We start from the raw sequence: 19,248 nt of genomic DNA on the forward strand, positions 1-19,248 counted from the left end.
ATATTGAAGCTCAAATTCAACATTAACTAATCCAATACACAAGATAATCATCCAGAATTGATTACAACTATAATCAAAACAGTTCAGCCCCAATTTACAAATCCTAAAACCTAGAAATTCATAAATAAACAACTAGAACTATGGATGGAGCTAACTCCCCTTTAAAGCTCTTGGAACTTATGCCAATCAACCATCTTCAAGAGTTGAAGAACCCCTAGCCCTCCATAACTCCAAGCATTGCTCCAACCAGCAGCAACAGTTGAATCTCCATGGAAGAAGAGGTTATTGATGGATTAAAGGGAAAGATGATGGAATGTAATGAAGAATTGGTGGAAGGAGGAGATGAGAGGATGATTCAGCCAAAGAAAGGCGAGGAGAGACCGAATGAGGCTTCCCTAGGTTGAAACTCAGCTTATACTGGCTACTAGAGGTGGTTTTGGGTCGGGTTGCAGCTTAGGGATCCGAATTAGAATGCTGAAATCGCGACTTCTGCAATTCTGACAAATCCGCTGCGGCAGATGGTACTTTTCAGCCAAAACGCAAAGCTTCATTTACTCAGGTCCTCTAGTGTAATTTCTTGAATTCTGGGGCCCTTTTCTGCGATTAATTCGGTCTTTTACTACCTTTAATGTTGGGACTAAAGTGTGATTTCCAAATTTGCCCAAATTTCTCTCAAAGTACCTACATGGAAAATCATACATAATGTAGGATCAATTATCCTAGAAATCAATTAATAATAATTAATCTCCAATTATGACAATTTTGCCCCTATTATGCACTAATTTAAGGTAAGGCACTTTAATATAAATTAAGTACAATAAACAGTAAAAGAGCTACTAACTATGATGAAAACCCTTAAAATGATATGAAAGACAATGAAGAATTGGGTTCAATCATTTCAACAAAACCATTTTTAGTTTTTATTTTAATGTTGCCTTTTCCCAACACCTTAATAGTAGAACAATCACCAAAACTTACAGTGGAATTGAATCCTTAATCTAAAGAAGAAAATAAAGATTTTCTTCCACACATGTGGTTGCTGCAACCAATATCCACATACCAAATATCTAAATGAGGTGTCTCGGTAACTTGGTATGCCATCAATAAGGTATCTTCAACCTTCTGTTCTCCAAAATTTGACTTCTTTCCTTTTTCCTTATTAAGCAGCCTAGCATAACACTCAAAACAATAATGGCCAAGTTTATGACATCTAAAGCATTCTACCTTAGATTTATAAAATTGCTGATCTCGTCCTTCACGTTTGCCTTGAAATTCATCCTCCTCCGCTTTGTCATCTTTATGGCCTCGGTCTCCTCTTTCTCTACTATGACCTCTTACTCTACCTCAACCTTGACCTCTACCTCTACCCCTTCCTCTATAGTTTGAGGAATGAGTAGTAGTGGAAGCTCTTAAAACTTGTGGCTCTAATGTTGAATTGCGGTTCATTTTCTGCTCATGAACTAACAAGGAGCTCTATAATTAATAAGTAAGAGTGCACCTATATCTTTTGAATCTTCAATAGAGCAAACGACATAATTAAATTTGGAAGTTAATAAGCGCAATATTTTTTTCAACAATAAAAACATCTTGTATTTTTTCGCCATATAAACGCATTTTGCTACTTATCTCCAAAGTCCTGCCACAATAACTAATGATAGATTCACCATCCTTCATCTGTAGAGTTTCAAAATCTCTTCTCAAGACTTGAAGCTAGGCACGCTTCACTTTGGTAGTGTCCTAGTATTTTCTCTTCATGGAATCCCATATATCCTCGAAAGTATCTTTGCAGAGAATAGTTTTCAGGATGGGACGATTAATTGCTTGAAACAAATAGTTCTTTGCCTTTAAATCCTTTAGCTTCGATGCCTCAATTTCTGAGTTGTGCATTCGTTGGTGTTGCTACATCGTTCTCTAAAACTTGCCAATATTCTTTGGATCCTAAGAAGTTCTCCATTAGCATGCTCAAATGATCATAATGACCATCAAAGTGAGGAATAGATGGCTGCACAAAATAAGAATTTGCAGAAGACATGTTGCTATGGCAAACAAAAAACTAATTAGATGAAAAAATATTACGGTCTCAAAACCAGGCTCTGATACTAGTGATAAATATAAAATAATAAAGTAGAGAGACAAACAGGAGAATGAACTGATAATTTTCATTAACTGAATGGGTGTAACATGTAACACCTCACATAATTATATCAATATACGTGATAAAATATTTTATTTAAAAGTCCATACATATTTCTAACACTTCAAATAAATCATAATTTCAAAACATTTCTAATATAACTTAACAAAATAAATTATTAAATTCTTATAGTCATGGCAAATAAAAATATAACACGGCATATGCTTGAGGAGCACAAAAGCCTTCACAACTCACTCCATTGGTGCCTTCCCTTAATTCCTACTAGATTCTTCGTCTGAAAATTGTTAATATAGGGGGTGTAACATCTAGAATTTTGGGCCTAGAAGTTCAAAAAATAGCCTAAATTAGATAGGCTACCAGACCCCTGTGAGCAGAAGTCCCAAAGATGAGAAAGGAAGTCAAAATAGTTTCAGGGACTAAACTGCAAAGTAAAAGTTTTCAGGGGCTCGAGTATAATCAAGATTAGAGGCTCCAGTAAAGTCTCAAAGGCCCAAAAAGAGAAAAGAGACTAGATACAGGCCAAGGGATAAGTTAGAAATCTCAAAGAGAGAATTATATGAAGCTAAGTCCAAGCAGGGACTAAACTATAAATTCCGAAAGTTATGACTAACAGGGGTAAAAATGAAAGAGTATACAGAAAATTCTAAGAAAAATCTCAGAAAATGAGAAATAATATTCTAAGGCTCTTCTATGAAGAGAAAAGACGAAAATACTCCTGAGGCAGTTTCAATGGAATTTATGAGGTTATTACTAGTAAAAAGTATACCATTTGAGGTAATTATTTAAAATAGCAAGAGACCTCAAAAATGTATACAAAAATGAGATTAAATGGTTGGAAGGTTTTACTAATTTATAAAATTAGTCCCGCAACCAAAAGGCCAGTAGAGTGGCTTTAATAAATTAAAGAACCGGTTTTGCCGATAAAAAGGTATTTTAGTAAATGAATTTTATGCAAGGCTTAAAGGAAGTGTTATGGCCTAAGAAAATTCATAGATACTCTCTAGAATTAAAGAGAATTTATGGATCTGACAGAAAATAATTACAGAGGCCAGGGCACTGTAATTATAGAAAAGAAGTTAAACCCGGAGTAAAAGTGCACCGATAAAGTGTTAATCAGAGTCTTGCACTTTACTTGGCCCACAAGTCGCCACTTGTCAAGCCTTTAATAGATGGTAATTAAAGCTTTCTAAGTGTCAAGCTACCAATGGAGAGGATCTTGACTTTGGAATTTAATTACATTATGATTTAAGTTAATTAAGAGAGAGGATTAAGATTAAGTAGGCTTATGACACTTGGCATAACATTAATGATGGTTGGTGGGATATTTTGTACACATTAATGAGCTTCTTCTCCCCCTAATTGCTGATGGTGTTTCGGCCAAGTGAGAGGAAGAGGGAAAAGAGAGGGTTTTGAAGGAGAACCAAGGAAAAGCTATCAACTTTGATCAACCAATCAAGGATTCAAGGTTAGTTTTTGTTCTTAAGTTGTTCTCCACCTTGTTTGCTTAGGTTGTATGGTTGAAAATCATAGTTTTCCTTCTCTTTTGATGCTGGACGAAACATATATATTGTGGAGGAGGAAGTTTTGATGTTAGATCTAGCTAAAACACATGGATTAAAGGTTGTTTCAAGGATGGATCCATGTGAAAATTAGAAGAATTACGTGCTGATTTGATGCCTATTTTGAATTAGTTACTGTTTATATCTGGTTCTGAGATTTGGCATGCTTAAAGTACACTCTGTGAGCTTTAAATCCATGGGTAGAACACTTCATTTGGATATGTGTACGATTTATGGTGATTTTTCAAAGTTAGGGTTTGAAATCTGGAAACAGTGTTGAACTTTTGGAAGAGTGTCAAGTTCCGTACAATTCCGGTACTGTTTGGAATAGAATTGGTTCCTAAAACTATTTTTCCTTTAAATTTAACTTAAGGAGCTTTCAGTGAGACTTGGAAGCACTTAATTTGGATTTTTTTAGATTTAATTAGGAATTTTCAAAGTTGAGCAAAAATTCTGGAGATTCTGCGTGAACAGTACCCGCGAACCAAAATTTCCAGATTTGATCTTCTTGAATCTAAGGCCATCTAAAGTGGTTCTAATTGACAAGAAATGGATCATAAGAATGAAAAATGATGAGATTTATGTTAGAAAAGCTAGAAAGAAAACCCTAAGACTAAGAGAAAGGGTTGAGGTCCAAGAGAGCTAGCTTTGAACTTTATGTAATCTAGTGGTCCTAATAGATTGTATGATCATTATGACTATGTTTAGGACCTTTGGAACATCCAAGAGGATGTTTGATGATGTTGACCGAAAGCTAACATGGTTAGAAATTCAAGGGAGTCAAAGGAAAAGTGTAACATACTATTTTTTTTCTCTATAAAAAAATTATAATTAAAATATAATATATAATAATAATAAAAAAAAAATATACCCAGCTTTCCACCGACTTCGGTGGAAAAGCTGGGAATAATAGTCAAGAACAAAGAAAACATTGGCGCAAGAATTAATTGGAGGAAGAAAAAAGGGGGTGGCATTAAATTGAAGAAGGAAAAATGGGGGATGGGGTAGTTAGATGGTGAAGGGAAAATAGGATAAAAGAGGGGGAGAGGAGACGGAGGAGGAAGAGAGAGTGAAGGAAGAGAGAAGAGAGTGAGAAGCGGAGAGGAAAAGAGAGAGAAAGCTAAATTGCAGAGTACCTGACGGTTTTGGAGATCATTTAGGTACACAAAACTACTTCTTGTTATCATATTTTCTTTATGAATATTTCCTATATATTTAGAACTTTATATTATTAGTATCATTATAATGTTTAGAGAAAATTTTACTGTTTGGGTATAGAGTAAATATGGAGTTTTGACAATATATGACCGTAGAAATTTAAAGATCCATTATTAAGGAATTTTAATCGGTTTATTTTTGTTGAATGATTATTTTGAGAATTTTAAACTAAGATTTTAGTTGAAAAGTTTGTTATTTAGACTTGTAATATGTTTTTACCGATTAAATTTGAGTTAAATAATTTATTTGAGTTATTTAATATATTATTGAGGTTTTAATCGGTTTAAATATTGAATAAGTTAAAGATATATTTGTTGAAATAATTTTTGAAGGCTTGAAAATTTATAAATTGAGAATTTTGTAAAATTAAATAAAGCTACAGTTTGTTTATAATTAAATATATATATATACTTTTGTTAAATTTAAATAGCCTTATATGTAAATTATTTTTCAAAATAATATCTATTATAAATGCCTAGATTTGGGAGAGTTAATATATTTATGTAATTTTGGTTTAGAGGGTAGTCTTAGAATTTTAGAGTAGCTTTGGAGTAGTTCTGAGTTTATATTAATAAATATTTATGTGCAATTTTGTAGACTTGAGATTTTGGAGTAATCTTTGTGTGAATATTTGTAAGCTAAAGAGTACCAGGTAACTCTGAAAATTCTTTCTTGTACATGTGAATTGTGTATGATTATATTGTGGATTTACTAATTATTATATTCCTGAAATATAATATTATGATTTTGTAAAATAAATGTTTTGGTATGTTACATGATTTTATTAAGATTTGTTGCTAGTAATTATGATCAATATTTAAATATATTAATAGCTATGAAATTATCATGAATTGCTATTAAATGGTATATAAGTTTTATTGCTATCTTATTTTTAATATATTTGAGGAAGTATTTATGATGTAACATTATTGGCATCTGACATGCATTGTTGGGCTAAGGATAGAAGGAGATTGCATGGATATAAAATTACCACGTGGTATGCCATCACTCGGTGCACAGTGGATGGCACTTGTCAGGGCCCCTTCTTCCATGTTTTCCTTTGGCCGGGAATTCATTGGAGCTGTGGGACATGTGACACCTCCCTATTCACAAAGGAGGGGAGCCATAGTCCGAGCTTGAGCTCTATATCTTTGGCCGGATATATCTCTTGTATCGGTGAGCTTGGAATAATTCAGTAAAATGGATTAGTTCCTATCGGACTATGTGTTAGCCTATGGCTCCAGTCAGCGGTATAAGGGTGGACGGTGATATAAGGGAGGCAGCATATTGCATTATTTTTGGATATATTAGAAAAATGATATTGGTATATTGTTGGAAAAAAAAATGAAATTGAATTGGATGTCTCAAATCCGTGATTTTTAATATATTTATACACACATATAAACGGATTTTTGGTTTATCATATATGATTTGCTTGTATAGGTTAGAATTTCAGTAGTTACTGAGACGTTTGATCTCACCCCCTATATTAACAATTTTCAGGCGAAGGATCTAGTAGGAATCAAGGGAAGGCACCAATGGAGTGAGCCGTGAAGGCTTTTGTGCTCCTCAAGCACATGCTATGTTATATTTTTATTTGCCATGACTATAAGACTTTAATAGTTTATGTTGTTAAGTTATGTTAGAAATGTTTTGAAATTTTGACTTATTTGCAGTATTAAAAATATGTATGGACTTTTAAATTAAATATTTTATCGAGTATATTGATATAATTATGTGAGGTGTTACATTTTTGGTATCAGAGCTGTAACGTTCCATGGCTTTTTAATTAACTTTTATGTAAATAATTTTCCCAAAAGGTTTGGAAAAAAAATGGCTAGAGGTCATGGCAATTTAAATATAATAACATGTGCACTTCCCTTTAGTTTTTAGATTAAAAGTTTATTTTAGTAACGCTGCTTAGTTTACCTAGTGTCCTTGTATTCTACATAGGAAGGGAAATGGTGAACACTCGAAGGACTAATTCTACCCCAGTTCCACATCAAAATGTTTCTTCTCGTCAAGATAATGATGCTATTTTGCGAGAATTACGAGATTATGTTGTGAGCATTGATCGAAGAGTGAGGAGACAAGAGGATGAGCTGCTGTAATCAAAGGTCAACGTGATAGTCATCAAGAAGAAAATGGCCCTGTTGATGATGAAGCTCCCAGTGACCACCAGTCAATAGGTGATACCCTTAGAGGCACTGAATCGAAAGGTGGTAGCAGTGCACATTCTCAACAAGACCTTGCGCGTATCACACTGCTCTGGGAAAGTTTTAGGAAGTTCGATCCTCCTAAGTTTGAGGGTAGGCTGAATCCATCTGAAGCTGAAGAATGGATCGAAAGGCTGGAGACTATATTCAAAATAGTAATCTGCACCTCGCAGGAAAAAGTGCAACTTGCTGAGCAGCTGTTACAAAAGGCAGCAAGGAAGTGGTGGGACAGCATCAAGCCTTTTGAAAGTGTAGAGATAACTTGGGAAAGGTTCAAGGAGAAATTCTTCCAACACTATTTTCCTAATGCCCTTAGAGCGGATCAAGAAGCAGAATTCTATGCCTTTAAGCAAGGGAACTTAAATGAGGAAGACTTCATTGCTCGATTTCTTGAGTTAGTTAAGTACATTACTTATCCGCAGACGCAACCTGACTCAAAATGGATGGCTGATAGGCTACTGGAAAAGGCTAGGCCAGAATTAAGAACAGCTCTAGCACCCTTGGAGATTAATGATTTTGAAAAAATGTGCACCAAATTGCGAATCATTGCTAGAAGAATGAGAGAAGAAGAAGCTGAGAAGAGAAAAGAATCTTATACAAGGTCCGTTCCATTCATGAGACCTACGGGAGGAATCAGTAAGAAGAATACTTACAGCTTCAACAACTCCAAGAAGCGGTTTAATCAGCCCTCAAGGAATCAATCTGGTGGACCTTCGAGGAGTCAATTCAGTGGACCCTTGAGGAGTCAATTCAATGGACCTCCGAGGAGTCAGGTCAGTGGGGGACAGAGCTCTTACAGGGGTTCTACAGCTCCTATCACTAGCACCGCCAATAGTCAAAGGTGTGCCAAGTGTGGGAAGGTGCATCAAGGAAATTGCATTATCTGCTTCAAGTGCGGGAAACCGGGCCACATTTTCAGATTCTGTGAGGAAGGCTCACGAGGTGTCAATGATACTAGAGCTGCAGTCCCAGGAAGAGTGTTTGCACTATCTCAAGAAGAAGCTGACACTTCTCCTAATTTGATTAAAGGTATTCTCAAACTCCAAGGCTTTGAAACTCAAGCTTTATTTGATTCTGGTGCAACACACTCATTTATATCTAATGATTATGTGCCTCGTCTAAGTATGCATATGTATGAATTGCCTTGTGATGTGATTGTCTCTACACCGGCGGGAGCCTCGGTGAAAACTTCTAAAGCATGCTTGAATTGCATGATTGAATTTGAGGGTAGAACATCCACTATAGACCTTGTTTGTCTACCCTTAAGGGGTATTGACCTGATTGTAGGAATGGATTGGTTGTCGGCAAATGACGCCATCCTAGATTGTAGAAGGAAGACCATTTCTTTACCGGTCGCCTTCGCCAGTTCTAGTGGGCCACAACTGCTGTCTTTAGTGCAAGTTGAAAAGTGTATTCGAAAGGGTTGTCAAGCCTATATGGTGTTCTTCTCCATTCACACAACAGCTGAAAAAGGTGTAGAGGAGATTGCAGTGGTGAGTGAATTCCCGGATGTGTTTCCAGAGGAGATAACAGGTTTGCCTCCAGAGAGAGAAGTGGAGTTCTCCATTGATCTTGTACCTGGAACCGAGCCTATCTCTAAAGCTCCTTATCGGATGTCTCCATCAGAATTAGCAGAGTTAAAGAAACAGATCGAGGAGTTGCTGGAAAAGGGCTTCATTAGGCCGAGTGTATCTCCTTGGGGTTCGCCTGTGCTCTTTGTGAAGAAGAAGGATGGGAGCATGAGACTGTGCATTGATTACCGCCAATTGAATAAGGTAACCATAAAGAACAAGTACCCTTTGCCCAGGATCGATGATCTACTTGACCAGCTATCTGGAGCGTCAATATTCTCTAAGATTGACTTAAGGTCAGGTTATCACCAACTAAGGGTTAGATCTGAGGACATCCCAAAAACTGCATTTAGAACAAGATATGGCCACTATGAATTCCTTGTTATGCCGTTTGGGTTAACCAATGCTCCAGCTGTCTTTATGGATTATATGAACAGAATCTTCCGACCTTACTTGGATAAATTCGTAGTGATCTTTATTGATGACATCCTTATTTATTCTAAGGATGAGGAAGAGCATAAACAGCATCTTAGAATTGTGCTGCAAGTGTTAAGGGAACACAAACTCTATGCAAAGTTGTCAAAGTGTGAGTTTTGGCTCAAAGAAGTAAAATTCTTGGGTCATGTTGTATCAGCTGAAGGTGTGTCAGTGGACCCTAGTAAGATTGATGCAGTGTTGAAATGGGACCGACCACAAAGTGTCACAGAAATCAGAAGCTTTCTTGGACTGGCAGGCTACTATAGGAGATTCATTAAAGGCTTTTCGCAGATAGCTATGCCCTTAACCAGACTAACTAAAAAGGACCAACCGTTTGTTTGGACTGAGAAATGTGAAGCAGCCTTTCAGACTTTAAAGACCAAGTTGACCACTGCACCGGTACTTGTGATTCCAGACCCTACACAGTCTTTTACTTTGTATACTGATGCTTCTAAGAAGGGTCTTGGGGCTGTATTAATGCAAAATGGTAAGGTAGTTGCTTATGCTTCTCGACAATTGAGGCCGCATGAGGAAAACTACCCTACTCACGACTTGGAATTGGCAGCAGTCGTATTTGCATTGAAGATTTGGAGGCACTATCTCTATGGTTCGCAATTTGAAATTTTTAGCGACCATAAGAGTTTGAAGTACTTGTTTGATCAAAAAGAACTTAACATGAGACAAAGAAGGTGGATGGAGTTTCTTAAGGATTATGATTATGAGCTAAAGTATCATCCAGGGAAGGCAAACGTTGTAGCAGATGCCTTAAGTAGAAAATCTATCCATGCAGCCCAATTGATGGTCAAGGAGTGGAACCTGCTGCAAGATGTGCAAAGTACACCTATTGATATAATGTCTGGGTTAGTTGCTACCATGAAAGCACTAACCATTGAGAGTACAACTTGGAAGGAAATTAAAATTTCCCAATTGGAGGATGAGTATCTACTAGGGGTTAGAGAAGAAGTTGAACAAGGAAAAGAGTCCAAGTTTAATATTGGTGAAGATGGGATACTAAGATATAAAGCGAGGGTGTGCCTCCCCAATGATAAAGAGTTAAAGAAGCTACTACTTGATGAAGCTCATAGAAGCAAATATACTATCCACCCTGGAGTGACCAAAATGTACCATGATCTAAAGCGAAACTGGTGGTGGCCTAGTATGAAGAAAGATGTAACTGAGTTTGTCTCTCGTTGTCTAACTTGCCAAAAGGTCAAGATTGAACACCAGAAGCCTCCAGGATTATTGCAAAATCTAGAGATTCCAGAATGGAAGTGGGATAGTATCTCCATGGACTTTATCACAGGTCTTCCTAGAACTCAATCAGGGCATGATGCTATTTGGGTGATTGTTGACAGATTGACTAAATCAGCTCATTTTCTAGCCATCAAGACAAATTATTCTTTGGAAAAGCTAGCACAGATCTATGTGAAGGAGATTGTCCGATTACATGGCACACCAAAGAGTATCATATCAGATCGAGATCCACGGTTCACTTCAAGGTTTTGGAGATCGTTGCAAGACGCCATGGGAACACGGTTGAGGTTTAGCACCGCCTACCATCCCCAAACTGATGGACAAACAGAGAGAACTATCCAGACTCTTGAGGACATGTTAAGAGCTTGTGCAATTGAATTAAAAGGAAATTGGGATGATCACCTTCCTTTAGCAGAGTTTGCTTACAATAATAGCTTCCACTCAAGTATTCAGATGGCGCCTTATGAAGCATTGTACGGAAGAAAGTGTAGATCTCCACTTTGTTGGACAGAGTTGAGCGAGAGAAGTTTGATAGGTCCAGAACTGGTGGATTACACAACTCAGAAGATTAAGATGATACAACAGAAGTTGCTTACTGCCCAAAGCAGACAGAAAAGTTATGCAGATAGGAGAAGACGACCATTGGAATTCATGGTAGGAGACCATGTATTTCTAAGAGTCACACCGATGACGGGTATTGGAAGATCAATTCGAGCAAGGAAACTCACTCCCCGTTTCATAGGTCCTTATGAAATTTTGGAGAGAGTAGGACCAGTGGCTTACAGAATTGCCCTACCTCCACAACTGGCCAACATTCATAATGTATTCCACGTGTCACAACTCAAGAAGTACCACCCAGATCCATCTCATGTGATCGAGCCTGAAGAGATCGAGTTACAAGAGAATCTTACTTTCAAGGCCGAACCTGAACGCATTCTGGACGTTAAGGATAAGCAACTTCGGAATAAAACTATTCGGTTGCTTAAGGTTTTCTGGAAAGGAATGTCTCCTGGAGATGCCACCTGGGAAACCGAAGAGCGAATGCGGCGTGATTTTCCTAACTTGTTTGATTAGGAAGAGTTAGTGTTGTGTTAGTATTGGTGATTGTATTATGGTATACTTGTACTTGTACTTATTGTACTTGTGGTGCTTTTGATGTGTAGTATAGATTTTGTGTTTGTGTCTGTTGCTTGAAGTAAACTCTTTCTCTTCGTGTATCGAATTTTGGGGACAAAATTCTTTTTAGGTGGGAAGAATTGTAACATACAAAAAAAAAATATTAAAAAAAAATATATTTTAAAAAAATATTTATTAAATTAAATAAAATAATATTTTATTATTATTAAATTTATTAAAAAAAAAAAGAAACAGCTTTCGGTGGAAAGCTGGGAACATTTGACAAAAGGAAGAAATTGGGGGGAGTAGCATTTAATGAAAGATGGAAAAATGGAATAGGGTAGTTGGATGGTGGAAGGGAAAATAGGATAAAAGAGAGGGAGAGGAGACGGAGGAGGAAGAGAGTGAAGGAAGAGAGAAGAGAGTGAGAAGCTGAGAGGAAAAGAGAGAGAGAGCTAAATTGCAGAGTACCTGACGGTTTTGGAGATCATTTAGGTACACAAAACTACTTCTTGTTATCATATTTTCTTTATGAATATTTCCTATATATTTATATCTTTATATTATTAGTTTCATTATCATGTTTAGAGAAAATTTTACCGTTTGAGTATAGAGTAAATATGGAGTTTTGACAATATATGACCGTAGAAATTTAAAGATCCATTATTAAGGAATTTTAATCGGTTTATTTTTGTTTAATGATTATTTTGAGAATTTTAAACTAAGATTTTAGTTGAAAAGTTTGTTATTTAGACTTGTAATATGTTTTTACCGATTAAATTTGAGTTAAATAATTTATTTGAGTTATTTAATATATTATTGATGTTTTAATCGGCTTAAATATTGAATAAGTTAATATATATTTTTGAAATAATTTTTGAAGGCTTGAAAAATTATAAATTGAGAATTTTGTGAAATTAAATAAAGCTACAGTTTGTTTATAATTAAAAAATATATATATATACTTTTGTTAATTTAAATAGCCTTATATGTAAATTATTTTTCAAAATAATATCTATTATAAATGTCTAGATTTGGGAGAGTTAATATATTTATGTAATTTTGGTTTAGAGGGTAGTCTTAGAATTTTAGAGTAGCTTTGGAGTAGTTTGAGTTTATGTTAATAAATATTTATGTGCAATTTTGTAGACTTGAGGATTTTGGAGTAATCTTTGTGTGAATATTTGTAAGCTAAAGAGTACCAGGTAACTCTGAAAATTCTTTCTTGTACATGTGAATTGTGTATGATTATATTGTGGATTTACTAATTATTATATTCCTGAAATATAATATTATGATTTTGTAAAATAAATGTTTTGGTATGTTACATGATTTTATTAAGATTTGTTGCTAGTAATTATGATCAATATTTAAATATATTAATAGCTATGAAATTATCATGAATTGCTATTAAATGGTATATAAGTTTTATTGCTATCTTATTTTTAATATATTTGAGGAAGTATTTATGATGTAACATTATTGGCATCTGACATGCATTGTTGGGCTAAGGATAGAAGGAGATTGCATGGATATAAAATTACCACGTGGTATGCCATCACTCGGTGCACAGTGGATGGCACTTGTCAGGGCCCCTTCTTCCATGTTTTCCTTTGGCCGGGAATTCATTGGAGCTGTGGGACATGTGACACCTCCCTATTCACAAAGGAGGGGAGCCATAGTCCGAGCTTGAGCTCTATATCTTTGGCCGGATATATCTCTAGTATCGGTGAGCTTGGAATAATTCAGTAAAATGGATTAGTTCCTATCGGACTATGTGTTAGCCTATGGCTCCAGTCAGCGGTATAAGGGTGGACGGTGATATAAGGGAGGCAGCATATTGCATTATTTTTTGGATATATTAGAAAAATGATATTGGTATATTGTTGGGAAAAAAATGAAATTGAATTGGATGTCTCAAATCCGTGATTTTTAATATATTTATATACACACATATAAACAGATTTTTGGTTTATCATATATGATTTGCTTGTATAGGTTAGAATTTCAGTAGTTACTGAGACGTTAGATCTCACCCCCTATATTAACAATTTTTCAGGCGAAGGATCTAGTAGGAATCAAGGGAAGGCACCAATGGAGTGAGCCGTGAAGGCTTTTGTGCTCCTCAAGCACATGCTATGTTATATTTTTATTTGCCATGACTATAAGACTAATAGTTTATGTTGTTAAGTTATGTTAGAAATGTTTTGAAATTTTGACTTAATTGCAGTATTAAAAATATGTATGGACTTTTAAATTAAATATTTTATGGCGTATATTGATATAATTATGTGAGGTGTTACAGGATAAGCTGAATTGTGTTTAGATTATAGTTTTAAAAAGTTAGTTTGTAAAAGTAAAATCAGTAAAAGGTTATTTGGATTATGATTAAATAAAAATAAGTTTGTTTGTAAAATTACCAATATAAGTATGAGTTTTAATAAATAATAAAACACGATTTAAAAAATAATTTAACATAATACAATAAATTTAAATTAATTTAATATGAAGAAATGAAATTTAATAGGTGAATTAAATTTTAAAACTTTAAAAAAATTATAAAAAAATATTTTAAATATAGAGTGAAATAAGACGTCACTCTGTAAGAATGGGCGCAGGAGGAAAGAAGAAATATTCCCAGGGGCTATCAAGAATTGTACATGGGGATGGGATTGCGATTCTAGGTGATTGGAAATTCTGAGAAGACAAGCAGCGATGACAAACAGGGCAAGTATCATTTTGGTCAATGTTGAGCCAAACATGGATACATTCGAAGCAAAAGAAATGGTCGCAAGGTAATTTGCCTGCATCTCCTCCTCATTTGAACTCCTCCTTGCATATGGGACATGGTTTTCGCTCTTGTAATCGCCTTCGATATTTCCATATTCCTAACCAAATCAACATGGTCATCTTCAAACCCTCAGATTTCAGTTACATTTACACGGATTTGTGGAACTCGACTATGGTTTCATAGATGATGTTGCGGGAGCTTATCCACAATAAAAGAAGGCGGTGGTGATGGATGGAGTTGCCAATCAACTTTTAGTAGCTGAATGGAAAGTGTAAGGCATGGCATCTTCAGTGGCTGGGCTCGGCGTCTTCGATGACTTTGGTTGCAGAACGGTCCTGAATTAAGCTTTTCAAACTTAAAAAAAAAAGCTCTTCTTCTTGGCTTAATTTACATCACACGGTCAGCCAGCTTATTTCCAATACGCTCAATATGTTATAAGCCATTCCAAACAATGAATCGATCTTCAATCAGGCTTTGTTAAACTTAAGCCATGTTTAGACCAACAAACGCTGACCCAAACAGGCATTAGGTCACCTCTAAAGGCATACTTTTAGAAGCAATATTAGGAGTTGCAGATAATAGTCATCGTTGACAGTAAGAATTTCAACAGCAACTCTTAATGTCACTGTTGAAAGTCACATTTTCAATGACGACATTTTGTGTGATTAGTTAGGTTAATTATTTATAATAAATATGTATTGTATTTTAAAATACTTTTATTAATCATGTGTATTAAAATAAAAACCTTTTAACATGTATAATCATCATCATAGAGATTATTTTGAGAGAAATGAATAAATATGAAAAATAATGTAGATTAAGGTCATATATTTAGATTCAAATTGAATTTTCAACTAATTCTTATATTTAGAACATAAGGTAATATTAAACTTTGAGAAAGCTTGATAAACAAAGAAAAATACAAAATACTATATTTCAAGTCCTCACATTTCACTATAGCCTCATTAATTTTATGCTTAACGCGCATACTCATAAAACTAAATATAATACTTGGAAGAACTAAGGGTTCAAATTGCATTGTAAATTGTTGCCAAAAAAAAAAAACAAGAAGAAGCAATTGTAAATCGAAAAACCAGCTTTATTGCACTTCTGACTTCTCTAAGAGAACTAATTATTCATCTCTTCTTGATATTAGAAAAGCAAAAAAAGAAAAGAAATTGCATGCTCTTTCCCCTTGTTCAGCTAAAAATCAGAAAGGTTTCCACCTTAAGGATCTATAAGTTTGCCCTCCACGGTGTTCATATGTGAAATCAATCTGAGGGATAACCTTATACAGCATGTCGTCTACATATTTGAAGTATCGAGACCTCCATTGATGACAAAAAATAATGGGAAAGATAATAATACCAAGGCCAAAAGTAAATCCCAATTCAGCACTTAAGAAATTCCAATCAATGTCACTGCCATGATTTGATTCATCAGATGTTTTGGATGACGATGTCGGGGTCAACAATCCTGGTACATCATCAAAATTGCAATTTTGTATCAATGGAGGCCCACATAAACCATTGTTTCCTTTGAAGGAATCAGCCTCAAATGACTGAATTTGAGTGCCTGTTGGGATTGGCCCTATCAGATGATTATAGGAGAGGTTGAGAACTGCAAGGAAATTTAAACTTGCTAGTTCTGATGGAATTCTCCCGCTAATAGAGTTCATTGACAAGTCTAATGATTCAAGATGCTTCAAGTTTCCTACAGATGAAGGAATATTACCTGAAAAAGCATTCTTTGACAAGTTCAATGCATGAAGTGCTTTGAAATTCATAATTTCCTCTGGTATTGGCCCTTCAAAATGATTGGATGAGAAATCCAAGGAAGTAAAGGCGACCAAAATCTTGACCAACTTTAGTTGTCTTCCTTTGTTGACAATTGTCACTGAATCCAAGTAGCTACGACGACCAAAATCATATGCATTGACATCAAAGAATATGCTATTGATCACAAATTGTGATTCTACTGCTATAATTTTGGCTAGCTCCAATGCAAGATCTTTGTTCACAGAGGATATTCCAACGTTGACGTCCATGAGATTAATGTTGTCATAGATGTCAATATACAATTGGCCCAACTTTGATTTGCTATCATCTTCATCAGGCGTCATCAATGATTTCCAACTTTGCAAAAGTGCAACAGGTAGAACACCACTTAAATTATTTGACGCCACATCAATAATTTGAGGTGCCTTCCACTTTCCATTGGTACTTGGACATTCAAGGCTCCCATAAAATCTATTTAACCTGAGAATAATGACTCTTAGGGTGGGTATGTTCCCTAAGAAACACGGAAATCTATCCGTCAATTGATTGTTTCCGAGGTTTATGACTTGCAGTTTAAGGCAATTAACCAAAGATGCTGGGATTTTACCACTCAAGAAATTTTCATTTAGGTCTAAGAATTGGAGGGCACAAGAAGTTGAAAATGTGTCTGAAATATGGCCTATGAGGTTGTTTCCAGCTAGATTCAACACCCTATGAGTTGAACTCATTCTTATCAAACACTCAGGAATGGAACCATTGAATTGATTATCAGAAAGATCAAGCATTCGAAGAGAAGACATGTTACAGAGGGATTCTGGGATTTTCCCCTGAAAACTATTATTTGCAAGGGAGAGAGAAGTTGCGAAAGGGATATGGTTACCGATATCTGGTGGGTCAATTAAGCTGAACTGATTGCTTGAGTAGTCCAAATGGAACACATTTTTTGGAAGTATGGGAGTTGGGCCTTTGAGTCGGTTGGAATGAAGATCAAGAGAAAACAAATTGGAGCTAATGTTTTGAAAAGGACCTTCCAAATCTGTTAGAAAATTGTTGGAAAGATTTAGGAAAACCAATGAATGAAACCTCCAAATCCAATTGGGTATTGTTCCTTGAATTTGGTTGCTGGATAGGTCAAGGTACAACAAATTGGATTGATGTCTGAGAAATCTTGGAAACTCGCTCAACTTGCAAGAAGCCAACATGAGGTTGCTCAATTTAGGGAATGGTGACTGATGACTTTGGTTAGAAACTAAATTTCCATCAACTAGCAAGTTGTTATGAGAGAGATCTAATGTCGCCAAATTTTCCATGCTTTTGAACATATCCAAGCATATGGTTCCATTGAACTTGTTTGAGGAAAACTCAATGAAACTTAGTTTTTTGAGATGAAAGATAGACCGAGGAATATGCCCTTGTAAATTATTCCACTGATATCGAGGAACTCTAATGGGGAAGAAGAAGCATTTGGAAATTCATCCAACAGACCCTCAAATTTATTATGAGAAAGACTCAGTCCACGCAAAGATGGAAGTGTAAAAAGAGATGATGGAACACTCCCATTGAGAAAATTGCGACCTAAATCAATAAAGATAAGATTTTCAAGGCCCTTGAAATAAAAAGATGGAACTTCACCCTCTAAGCTATTGTTATTGATAGATAGATATGAAAGGTTCTTTGACATATTGAAAAATGGAAGAGAACCAGTGAAGTTGTTGAATGACAAGTCTAGATGAACAAGTGAAGTCAATTCTGAAATAGAATTGGGAAGCCTACCATGGAATTTGGAGTTTGACAGATCCAATGAAGACACCATCCTCAAATTGTGAATAGAAGTTGGTAGTTGCCCTGAGAAACATGTACGGCTAAGGTTTAATGAGCGGAGAAATACATTATGCTGGAAATATGGTAGAGAGCCTTGAAGATTTTGATTATCTGACAAATCAAGGGCCTGCAAGTTGGATATCTGGAAGATTTGTTTTGGGAACATCCCAATCAAATTGCAGTTTCTAAGATGCAAGGTGGTTAAGTTGGTTAAGCCACCAAAGGTCTCAGGCACAGAGCTTGAGAAATTGTTATTGTTCAACCGAAGAACTGAGAGAGATTGAAGCTTTACAAGTGATGAATCAATAGGTCCAAGGAGAAAACAAGAAGACATACTAACAATTTGAAGATTTTGTAGTGAAGATAGCGCTTGGCCCCACTCCTTCCCCTTGACAGACATCTTCACACCATCAAGATATAGCTCTTTAATTTCTGTGAGGTTCTGCAAGAACTTTGCCTTATTGGTCTCTTCAAGTTTTGTAGTGTGAAGTGAGGTTGATAAATCAAGAAAAACTAGCTTTCTCAGATAAGATATCTCATTTGGAATTTGACCCTTAAAACCTGCATTTGACAAATTCAAATACCTCAAGTTTTTCAGCCTGTGCAACTCTGAAGGAACCTCAGAATCAAACTCATTATAAGCCAAGTTCAAATTTTGCAGAAATTGCAAGTTGAAGAGGCTGCTGGAATTGTCAAGTCCTCCAGAGATGGATTCTTCACTAAGATCAAGAGCTATAACATGTGCCTTATTGTCACATGTTACTCCACTCCATTGACAGAAATCATGACTTTGGTTCCAATGAACCAATTTTTCGGACATGGAAGGGTTGAATACAAGGTTGTTCCTCAGATGAAGCAATGCAGATTTTTGATGGCTAATATAATTACCAGTCACAACAAAGATATTGATGCCCAAGTTTATGATGCAGAAAGGTACCAAGAAAAGCCATAAGGTTAGGATGGACCTCATTGCATATAAGAGACTCCAGTCCTCTCTGTTAATGATCAAATGAGGAAGGTGAAGGTTGTTTTTTGCCTTATCAAAGCACAGTATTCTTTTATACATTGTCACTTGCGTTAGAATTGAATGATTCTAAGTCATACGTTAATCTCAAAGTCTCTTCAATCTCAACGGTCAGATATACATCCCATCATGGCATCAAGAGCCCAATTTTCCCATATAAGCTTTTAGCGTAATTTGTAAGTTTGCATGACTTTCCATTCCATATTCTTACGTTGTCTTGATTGTGATGGTCACCACTAAAGACTCCCTGCCAAGTCCCTTTACTTCA

The 19,248-nt window shown here is 35.7% G+C and overlaps 2 protein-coding genes across 2 annotated transcripts; both read right to left on the minus strand.

The window, feature by feature from the left end:
• Positions 1 to 15,567: 15,567 nt before the first annotated feature.
• LOC114712938 (receptor like protein 24-like) lies at positions 15,568 to 17,445 on the minus strand. Its single transcript, XM_028897497.1, has one exon. The coding sequence runs from the start codon at positions 17,443 to 17,445 to the stop codon at positions 15,568 to 15,570; it is 1,878 nt and encodes a 625-aa protein (XP_028753330.1).
• A 62-nt stretch (positions 17,446 to 17,507) lies between these two features.
• On the minus strand, positions 17,508 to 18,926 carry LOC114712939 (receptor-like protein 53). Its single transcript, XM_028897498.1, has one exon. The coding sequence runs from the start codon at positions 18,924 to 18,926 to the stop codon at positions 17,508 to 17,510; it is 1,419 nt and encodes a 472-aa protein (XP_028753331.1).
• Positions 18,927 to 19,248: the final 322 nt, after the last annotated feature.

Source organism: Neltuma alba, unplaced genomic scaffold (genome assembly GCF_004799145.2).
Source record: "Neltuma alba isolate B1F8T4 unplaced genomic scaffold, ASM479914v2 tig00011403_pilon, whole genome shotgun sequence".
Taxonomy (NCBI): domain Eukaryota; kingdom Viridiplantae; phylum Streptophyta; class Magnoliopsida; order Fabales; family Fabaceae; genus Neltuma; species Neltuma alba.

Coding starts and splice junctions, on each gene's coding strand:
- LOC114712939 (XM_028897498.1), bottom strand. CDS start 18,926: ATGAGGTCCATCCTAACCTTATGGCTTTTCTTGGTACCTTTCTGCATC.
- LOC114712938 (XM_028897497.1), bottom strand. CDS start 17,445: ATGGAAAATTTGGCGACATTAGATCTCTCTCATAACAACTTGCTAGTT.